The sequence below is a fragment of the Condylura cristata genome, unplaced genomic scaffold, assembly GCF_000260355.1.
Source record: "Condylura cristata isolate star-nosed mole 26May11 unplaced genomic scaffold, ConCri1.0 scaffold00026, whole genome shotgun sequence".
NCBI lineage: Eukaryota > Metazoa > Chordata > Mammalia > Eulipotyphla > Talpidae > Condylura > Condylura cristata.
In genome coordinates, this window is record NW_004567127.1 from 14,108,270 (window position 1) to 14,119,201 (window position 10,932).

Sequence of the window (10,932 nt, forward strand, 5' to 3'; positions counted from 1 at the left end):
CGTGTCAGAAGTAAAACAGGGGTTACTTGGGCAGAGCAGCTGGAGAGGGAATGAAGGGGACGCCAGTGGAGCAGCTGCCTGCTGGGAAATGTTCTATTTCCTGATCCTGAGGGTGGTTTACATGGGTTTGTGCACTTTGCGAACATTCACTGAGCCTACCTCTCAAGCCACCCACTCCCAGCTCCTTATATTCCAGCCATACTCCCCTTCTTCCTGAGCTCCAAAAATGGTAAGCTTGAACAAAAAAATGGTAAATGTGTTCTCATCTCAGGACCTTTGAGGGCTCACTGTTGGAGACACAATTCTGACTTCAGAAGCAATGGCTCCTTCTCACCTTCCAAGGTAGGGCTCTTTGCAAAGCCTGTCTGGAGTGCTCAATGCAAAAAGCCTTTCCCCACATCACTCATGCCTCATCACACTGCCGTCAGAAATCATCTCAAATGTTGACTTCCACACTTGCTTCTTATTGCTGACTCCTTTAACCAGGAATTTCAGCACCCTGGAGGGAAAGAACCTCGTTTGTCCTGTGGATGGCTGTATCCCCAGGACCACCAGCCCTGGCCGACAGAGAGCACACCTCACAAGCAGCCACTGAAAAAATTAATGTGTTCCACACACTAAGCAATGTCTTTTGTCATGGGGCTGCTCAAGACACCAAGCTGGAAAGGGGGGAAAAATGAGAGAAAGAGACGAGAACAAAAGGAAGTGTACAGTCGTGTAAAACAAGATGCCACCTCTGATGCCACACACAGGTATGGGGTAGGCCAGCTTGGAAACCACTATTCTGAAGCGGCTACGGGTGGTATTCTCAGCTGCGCCTCCCCACCTCAGGAGCTGCCAGGTGTAGGGTAAGCGTTCAAGAGACACTTAACACATCAGCACTCTTCCAAACAATGATTCTAAGAGATTGATTGAATGGCTCAAAGCACCAGGCTTGATACACCTGGATGGTGTGATTGATCCTAACTGCTAACTCACATACAGTGCTGTCAACCCATGTCAATTCCATAAAAAAGCAAAATTAAGAACCAGAGTTAGGAGTAGGGGGCTTTTTGTTTGTTTTCTGATCCTAAGGCTGTTGATTCAACTTACAGCGAGCACCTGGCAGACCCACAACACAGAGCTCCAAGCTCTGTGCACACAGAATGCCAGACAGGAAGCAGCTGAGGAAAGAATAAAGCCCTAAACAACAGAATTATTTTATCTCATATGGTAGAAACCGAGGAACTTCTGTCTTCTTAATGATCTGTTCTCAAGCCTTTTATTTTTTTTCCTTGTGTATTCATTGCATGGCTGCCTCGTTCTCTTAAGCTAAGGCGTAACGGCACATTTTTTAGCACTTGTTTTTTAGCAGTTATTCCCTCTGGGATTGGCAACTAAAATAAATCCCTCAGCAGACTCAGACCCTTTGAACCATTTGTGAAGTTCATGATCACCAAAATAAAATGAGCTAAGTGGTAAATGAACCTGTGGTATGGGAAAAAATGCTACTTAGAAAAAGAAAAAATAGTGAAATGTCAGTATCAGACATCATTAACTGATAACATTCTAGAGCTGGACCCAATGCAGCTAACGTTAAATTTCATCTCCTTATTTTATGAGTGGGTAAACTGATGTCAATTTCTGGAATTTTAAGAGGAAGCCCAAAGGGGATGTGTCCTTACAGGTTAAGTCTCTCCCCCTGAGAGCTGGGGTTTGACAAAAAGTTAATGAATGAGTATGTGAATGAACGAATGAATGGATGCAGTGATAGGTGTTCTCCTAGCTAGTTATAGAGCGAGTTCATGGCGGGGCCTATAAGTCAGTTTTCATTTCTCTTCTTTGGTAACACAAATTACAGCTACATTAGTTAGTAATGCTCTCAGGAGAACAGCCATGTCACCGAAATCACTTACTGACCTTAGTTGTGTTTTTTTCTCATTCTGCTTTTAGACATGCAAACAAAAGAAAAGAATGAAAAGTGCCAAGTAGGATGACATAAGAAAATTGCACTGCAGCCAGATCACACCTAGAAAATGACAGGAAAAAGGTAGGCAGAGAAGGCTCTGTGATTTTCTTCTCACTCTCACCTGATCTAAGAGATATAAAAGGTAGGAAGTTCGAATGCATTAGCTGTCAAATCAACAATAATCCATCTGAGGCACAGACTTTCCTAACAATGGAGCCATTTTATAACCAGAGTCCACAACTATGGGAACAAGAGGTAGAAATAAGCAGGAACGAGGTTGCAGCGAGCTCCCAGACACCACATACTCACTCCTCCAGGAAGTGTTGCTGAGGGCCGATAATGGAGCCGGGCCGGCATATTCTGATCCAGGCAATTATTTCCGCATGTGTAAATCTGTAGTGTTTCATGACATAACAAGCTATCAGCGTCCCCGTTCTTCCAAGACCGGCTGGAAAAGAAGGAAACAGAAGAAGAAATGCAAAATACAGCAAATGCATCCACAAAAATGCCGAAATGAAAAACTGCAATGGTTTCAAGTAGAAGGACAGAATTTCAAGTCTAGATAATAATGGATGCTTTTTATAGGATGTGGGGCTACCAGATACTTAAGAAATCTGTTTATAATAGATCATAGGATTAAAATAAACAGATGAGAAAATTAAAAAATCAGAGCAAGGCACTTGGAACTAACAAGTTCAACCCTGGGGACCTTTGGAAATGATTGTCTTTGTAATTATAGGTAAAGCAAAGTTGTTTCCCTGACAAACACTTGCCAAGTATTACCTGTCAGGTGTTCTCTGTGCTGCCTGTCCTTGGCCCCATCCCACCCCCACCCCAGGGAGATGCATCTATAGTTAGTATTTGTCTGTGAATGATACACAAGACAGTAGAGTAACTTACCATCATTATCATCAGGGTCATTTTTTAAAATATTTATTTATTTACACATACAGAACTGGGGTACAGGCCAGAGGTACAGGAGCCATGAGAAGATTCACCAGACACAGAGTGAGGATCGGGACAGGCAGATTGACAAAGTACACTGCTCAGGGGAGCAGCAGGCATGTCAGGAGAGGTCTGCTGCGCCATGTGGGTCACCTCCGGGGCCGGGGATCGAACTCTCACTGAAGCAGCTATGGCCAGCTTGCAATGCTGTGCTTTAGCCTGCTGTGCCACCAGAGAGGGCCTCAAGGTCATTTTTTTAAACTATGTAAATAGTTAGGGATTTAAAAATGATTTTAGTATAAGGAAGCAAGAATCAAAGTTAGGAGATACCATAGTTATGAAAGCCCCAGCGGCTACTAAGCCGCACTACATTCAGTATTTTTTCTGGAAGGTGGACATCCTTCCTAACCTCTGTTTAACATGGTGTCAAGTCTGTTTAATGATGTTAGAGACCAAGATTTCAATATTTGCTCAATCAGTCACTAACTTCTGAGGGAAGACCTACTACTCGCCAGGTACTGGGCGAGCTCTCTCCCCTGGAAGAGCTCTCGGGTCTCTGAGAAAGAACCAGGCAAACAGAAACTTCATTCCCTGAAGCTATTTCATTTTATAAAAGAGGTCCATCAAAACAAAGGCATTGACACAACTAAGCCGAAACAAACCCTCGAAATCAGCTGCAGAAGCTAGGAGGGGGGAGAAGGGGTGAAAGTGAGAATAAGGGGGGACTCGAGAGTCAATGATGAGGGGCTAACGGTGCTTTGGTGGTGGGTGTGGTGTGGGGACATACCTCTGAGGACATGTGAACCGATTCCCCTCATCATATGCCGTGTTGTAAACCCATGTGACCTCAATTAAATAAGAAATAAATATACAGTAAATCTAAAAAAAAATTAATGAGGTAAAATAATCTTGCTACCAGTATGTATTCCTTATGTTGAACCCAATCTCTATGTATTAAATGAAAATCATAATTATAAATGATTTCCAAAGAAGTATTGTTTATTGCTGTGAATTCCAAATTTTTCAAAGTGTCTTGTTACATTTTTTTTTCTAGCCAGAGAAGTAAAAATTGGCAGGACTTTATATTTTAGACAATATTTTAAATACATATATGTGTATAAAGGCATAAGGAGATATGTATGTTATGTGTGTATATGTGTGTACATACATGTGCATGTATGTACACACATGTAACTAGGAAGCAACAAGCTCAGAAACTAGGTTTAATTAAAGTGAGTCTCTCAGAGCAAAGCGGAGTGACTGAGAGCTGTTGGTGTCATAACAAACATGTCACTGATGAGGACTTTAGCCCACCCAAAGAGCAGAAAGGTCACTGAGCATTTTCAACTAAGGACTGGCTAAGTGCAAGTCTGGCTGCAGAACACGTGAGTGTGTAGAGCAGAAAGTAACTCAGCTGCATGTAAGCTGACTTCGTGAGGATACTCTCCCCAAATCAGATACACGCCCTGGGCACAGATCTCTGCCACCTGTTACTAATCTTCGATATATACAGATGATACATTGATGAACTCACATCCATTTGTAATGATTCTGGAATCCATGATTTATAAACAGCTAGCAAACACACACCTGCTATGAGGCAAAAAAAAATCTTCATTTTTTTTTTCATCAATGGAAAGAACAAGATGACACTGCCCGATATTTTGGAGGCAAAAAGTGAGATGACCTGGCGGAGGTCTAAGAGCTGTGCGGGAAAGAACAGGAGCCACGGAGAAGCACTCTGGGGCAGGAAGCAAGCCTGGCTCACAGGGGTCTGAGCAGAGTGGCAAGATGGAATTAAGAGTTGTAGGTCACAGAACACTGAATTTCTGACCTGGAAAATTGGCACAATGTCCATCTCATCAGTGAAATTATTTAGTCAGAAAAGAAAAGGGGATTTTGGAAGTTACATATTAAGAAACTCCCCTCACCCGTCCAGGGATGCTTTGTCACCTCTTCCTAGTCAAAATAAAATGCATCTTTTCTGATCTCCCCAGCACTCAGAGATACAGAGTATTTCAGTGGCTGTTAAGACAGCAGCACACGAGCAAATGCTGGGATATACGCCATTACTCAAGTTCCACCAAGAAAGAAAAATCAAATCATGACACACAATTCATTTCAAGGTCCCTCTTAGTTTCCTGAGTGTGAAAAAGGTGTGTCCCTAAATCAGAAAATCCTAATTTACTCTCCATCTTGATTCATTAATGCCCCCTCCAGAAACTTTTCAGACTTTGTTTCTGAATCATATTCCATAAAACTTTACTGCCAGTGATACAATGCCTATCTCTTTTGCTTTGTACCAAAAAAAGAGTTTCCTTTACCCCTAAAAAACAATTTTTCCAGGGGGGGCAATATTACACTAATACAGTGTGTTATTAGATGAGGGCTTTATTGGGAGGGAGGGAGGGGCTATTTTCATTTTAATTACCTTTCTACCCAAGATCAAAAACATCCACATTGTTTAGGAAAGACTGAAACTTCATTATGGTCTCAGTGGGGCTCTTCCCTTAAGACAATAAGACTTAAGAGTAATTTGCCTTTCTGTTCCTCAGAGTGGGTTGAAGCCTGACTGCAGACAAGACTAATGAGGTAATCGCACTGACACAACACTTCGGCAAGAGGGAGACCAGCAACCAGAACCCACTTCCTCTCTAAGACAAGGGTCCCCTCTAAGACAAGCGTCCCCTCTATGTGAAAGGAGCTACCTGCCTCCTAATGACACATGTTCAACACCAAAAAAAAAAAAAAGTGATGCAGAAATTTTCAAATTTTTCTCAAACTAAAGTTGCTTCCCCCTTTTTAAAAAAGAGTCTATAATTTAGATCTATAAAAAGAACCTACTTAGCACTGAATAGTTCGCAGCGCTCACCACAATTCAACAGAATAGGAACATTTCACTAAGTTTCCATAAAAACTTTAACAAATTTTTTAAAGCATTCCTAATTAAAGGGCTTCTGGCATGAAGAGAGATGCTGAAAAGTGTGCTATTTATACCTGGGTAAGCGCCTTCTCGAACTTCAACAAGCACAGCTCAACCATCACCAGGTCACCCTTCTCTAAACTATCGTTTGTAATAGAAAACTTCACAACTTTAGAGCCAACCCTTTTATCAACCAAAAGGTAAAACTGCAGATATTGAATCATTGTAAGATTTCACACATTTCCAGAAAATGAGTTCCTAGTGTCTCTATCTATCGTACTTTATGTTGAGGACTGATATAGTCATTCTCCTTCTAGCAGCTGCCGAAGTTCATTTGACACTGGGTAAGAGTCTTTCTTCCTCCTCCTTCCAGTTCAATTAAAATGCTCACGGCTGCTTGAATTCCCGGAAAATTAAGCTGACTTAATTAGGGCAGATGTCAAAATAATTAATAGGCCTATAGTAGATAAGTCTGCTATTAAAAGCAATACAGCTGTAATTAATTCAAAGGTGTAACCCTTATAAAAGAATCCTACATGTGTATACAAATGGAAGAACATTCAAAAAGATGTCATCACAAGCTAATATGACCTTCTTATCCAAGAACTAAACTCAATGCTAAATTTTTAAAAAAGAGGTTTTTTAAACTGCAATTTAGTGATGCAATATCTATTTCTACTTTCTATTTGTGTGTGTCATTATATATACTTCTTACAGTGTCAACATTCAGATCAAAGATAAAGAGAATACCAGTAACAAGAATGTGTAACATGGGATAGGTTCATTTTCACAATCTTTGTAAGGTGTGGAATGCTATGGACAATGCAGAGGTTTAATGAAGGCTTTGCATTTCTTCTCCCTGGAATTTGTCCAAACAAGACCCATGCAGAAAGGACACGGTTTGGTATTCATAAAACAAATGTACTGGGAGAGAAAGCCAGGAAAAAATCTGATTTTTATGACACACAAAAATCTTTGAAAGAGGTTGTGATTATTTCCTGCTAAACATTAGTAGCTGTCACGAGTCCATTAGCTCTCAAATTCCACTGTTCATTGAGAGCTATGAAACCATGCTTTATCTAGGGCCCAGGTTATCTTTAGGATGGAAAAAGAGCTGGTGGATCACACCCAGAACAAGCCAGCTCCGTGCCACCCTAACCTTAACCTGCTGGTTAGTCCATAATCAGAGACACCTTTCCAACAGCTCACCTCGGAGACAGAGAAGTCCCTGGCAAGCAGGCCTCAGTCCGCCCGCCAGGATCCTGACCCAAAGGAGCTCGCTGGTGAAGCAGGGGCGCATGGGGGTCATTCCTATGTGCCAGGGTCTCCGACAAAAGCAACTTCCCCTTGCTGCTCACGTGCGCAGCAAAGTACCTCCGCCTACTCAAATCTTAAACATAGAAACAAGGGCCTAGAAAAGGGTGTTTTAATTTCTGTCAGAAAGAAAGCAATGCTTGTCTGACTAAGTCAGGTACTGCAGCACTTAGCAAGAACAGCAAGAACCGCAACACCTACTAGACAATTAGCATAGCAATAGAAACCGGTTCCTAAACAAACCGTGGGAACAGCACCACCCAGTGGCGGTATCAAAAACTGCATGTGAGGTTCTGTCCTTGGAGATCAAAGTGATTTCTCTAAAATCAAAGTCCACCAGGCTGGAACAACCTAAAACAGACTTTACCTGCAACCCCCCTCCCACCGTCACCCCCACCAGCCTGATATCTAGGCTTGGAAGAAATGTCATTTCTTATTTTCTGAGTAACTGACAAAAAGGTTGCCAGATGAAAGAGAAAAATGCATGTTCTGTGCAATAACTGTGGAAATTTTACTAAAAAAGTATTCCATGATCAACAAAAATTCAAATTTAACAGAGCAGCCTGTGTTTTCACATGCTAAGATCTGGCAGTCCTATGCCTCCTCTCACCTAAGTGACTCCTGCCCCAAGTAGTCACCCTGAGGCCAGAGGTTCATTTCCACCACTCTTCCAAACACGTCTGGGAAGAGTAAGCAGAATGCCACCATCCCCTAGCAAAGGGCAGGGAAAACACCATCCCACAACACAAAAGTCTAGGTGGGATAGGTAGTTGGATGATAAAAATGGGTGTACTGAATATCAATGAATGGAAGAAAATGGAGAGGAATTGGACAATTACGGAGGATAAGAAGAAATGGAGAATTAGCAACCTTTGCCTCCTGACCACTGTTCTGAAGTGAAGGTGTTGGGCCAGCCTAGTGCTGCTGTGGTTACTCCCACATGTAGCCCAGTGGTCAGCGAGGTTGACTGCTCAGACTATTAGGGGAAAGGATGTCCTGAACAAACTCTATAGATACAGGTTTGTGGACCCCACCCCCAACCCAGACACCAGAACTACACATCTCAGCATCACCAAAGTGGGGATTGCTGGGAACGGAGGGTGGAGTTAAGCAGAGATATTTGGATAAAAAGCCGGATGTGGCAAAGCGTGTTAAAGCACAGCACTGCAAGCTAGCCACAGTCACTTCAGTGCAAGTTCGATTCCCCAGCCCTGGAGGTGACCACATGGTGCAGCAGACCTCTCCTGTCTCGTCCGCTGCTCCCTTCAGCAGTGTGCTTTATAGATATGCCTGTTCTGCTCCCCACTCTGTCTCTAGTGAACCCTCTCACTGTCCCTGCACCTCTGGCCTGTACCACAGTTCTGTATGCATAAATAAATAAATCTTAAAAAAAAAAACAACAGACATGTGGGCTTGGAGTTCTCTTGGCCTCCTGCTTCACTGCTTGACTCTTGGCTTTTCACCAGTTCTCAGCATGCTATTGTGTTCCAGGTCAACAAAACCGATAGGACACATTAACCAACTTATCTCTCTCCTCTCTGAGTTATTCATTTGCCTTTCTCATGTCAATAAACCCATTATTAATCGTTTTTATAGGTGCCTGCAGTTAAATCTCATCATAAATCCCTTTAAGTGCACAGGTGAGCATCCACCCAATTCACATTGGGTTTGTCCTGTAACCAGACCAGAAAATCTGCCTCCTCCTGAAGGACTCAGCACCACCCACGGTCCCCATCCACAGGCCTTTCTTTAGAAAGGGGACATTAAATGGGTTCCGCTCCAGTTTTTAGAAATAAGTAAAGCGCATTTTGTAAAAAGGCACGCCTGGGTCTGCTCTGCACGCTTTGCTGTGGCCAGTGCCTGCCGGGGCCCCGCGCACCTTTGCAGTGGACCGCAATGGCTCCCTCTGTGTTCTCACAGATGTTGAGGAAGCGCCGCACGATGTTGTCGCTCGGGGTGCTGCCGTCGATGAAGAAGAGGTCGTAGTGCTCGAAGCCAGCGTCCGTGAAGCGCTTGGCCTCGTAGATCTTCTTGTTCAGCCTCACAATGGCAGTTACGTTGTGCTTTTTGAAATAAGGAAAGTAGGCTTCAGGGGCGTGGAGAGGATAACCTGAAGGGGAAAGGTGTGTGTGGTGAGCAAAGGCACGGATTTTCTCTCACATCACTCAGACTCGAAAACCCTCCCCAGTGAAGCCTGTAAACCGAGGGAGAGTTGAGGAGGAAAGTACATTTCTAGAGGGAGCAGAGTTGGGCACAATCATATTGTAACAGGGTGGTCCCCAGGAAAAGGGGAGGTTCCAGGTTCCCTGCCCTGCCCAGAAGGAGGGTGGAGCTGAGCAGGGAGAAGAAGAATCTGGAGAGGAGGCTGAAGATGGAAGGAAGCAGGATGGAGAGCCAGAAGGTGACCTGAGGGAGGCACAGGGAGGAGAGACATGAGAAGAAGCAGCTCTTATTTCTTATTTCCTAGACTGATTGAAGCAGATGTGGGTGAGAGACCCGTGGGGAGGTTGACAATGGCAGTGTTTATCTTGATTTTGATTTTGCTCTTTTCCTCCCAGACTTGTCTGGCCATTTCTGGCCCTTTTCTATGGGTTCCCGCGGAAAGGTGCTTTAGACTTATGGCAGCTTTCAGGCCTTGCTTTGGGCCAATCCCTTTTGGGTGGGCTTATACCCACGAGGGGATGGGTAACTTCGGGTGTCTGACTTAGAAACTCTATTTTTTGTCTTTTCTGTATTGCACACTAACTGCATTAAAGTTTCTTTCCATTGAAGGTCTTATATGTTTTGTCTTGATGTGGTAAATGGCAGAACCTATTTAGAGCAGACAGGTTTGGGGGTGCAGGGGTGCCCCTCTCCCTTTCCTATAACACTATAAACAGTAGTCTGAATAACTGGAAAGACAGAAAGAAAGAGAGGGAAGAGAGACTCAGAGAGACCAAAGAGAGAAACTTCTGCAAGTATTGGGAATAGCTGGTGAACACGCAAAGCTTCAGCCCCGAAGGTTTAAATCCTGGGAACATACTCCTCTCCAGTCCAAACAAACCGGGAAACATTAGAAAGTGCAGTCAGCCTGGAATAATTCTTTGTGCTTTTCATTCCACTTCATGAACACCTTTCAACGACAATTATGGCCTTTGTGCCAGATGTATAGTTTTAACCCATAGTGTAATCCCCTCACAAAGGAGATGAATGACTATTAAATTAAGCACCTACCACTTGCAAATCACAATTGTATATGATTTCTTTTCATTCTCAAACAGGCTTTTAAGATAAGAATGGTTAACACCATTCAGCAGAATGAGAGACTAAAAGAAGCTGAGCACTTCTTATTGTAGACGGTTTCTGTGGGGGGTGGGCGACAGGTGGTCAGTCTCTAAACCCCTCCTGTTGTGGGTGGGGTCTCCAAATGACAAATTCCAGAGAGCTTCTAGGTCAGGGGATACGACACCTGACCCACACTTAGCCAATCGCAGGGGGTAATGGAGGTTTTAGCCAAGGTGACCTTGCCCAGCCCTCTGCCTTAAGGACAATAATTTCCGGTAGCCCACTGGGGGCTGCAGCTGCACCCTGTCCACTGTGTTTGCTCTCCCTTGGTGCCTGTGTAGGCCGGTCATGTCTGAGGGTCTCAGCGCCCATCAGTTTTCCTTATACCTGACTCTGTGAGGCTGGGGCCAGAGTCTCCCAATTACATTTCCCGTATGACCTTTCCAGCTGGTTACCTGGGGTTCTAAAAGCACAATTGGGGGAGGGAGTGAAGGAAGGAGGGTGGGTCCCTCAGTTTAAGTTAAAAACTGGTGGCATA

General features: G+C 43.7%; 1 protein-coding gene across 1 annotated transcript in view; it reads right to left on the reverse strand.

Moving 5' to 3' along the window:
- Nucleotides 1-10,932, reverse strand: part of CDC14A (cell division cycle 14A) — a 159,361-nt gene that overhangs the window by 46,480 nt on the left and 101,949 nt on the right. Inside the window, exons 9-10 of the mRNA XM_004689736.2 lie at nt 9,010-9,240; nt 2,258-2,396 (exon numbers count right to left, since the gene is read on the reverse strand). Of these exons, the coding sequence (XP_004689793.1) occupies nt 2,258-2,396; nt 9,010-9,240 (370 nt within the window). The remainder of the gene's footprint in view (nt 1-2,257; nt 2,397-9,009; nt 9,241-10,932) is intronic.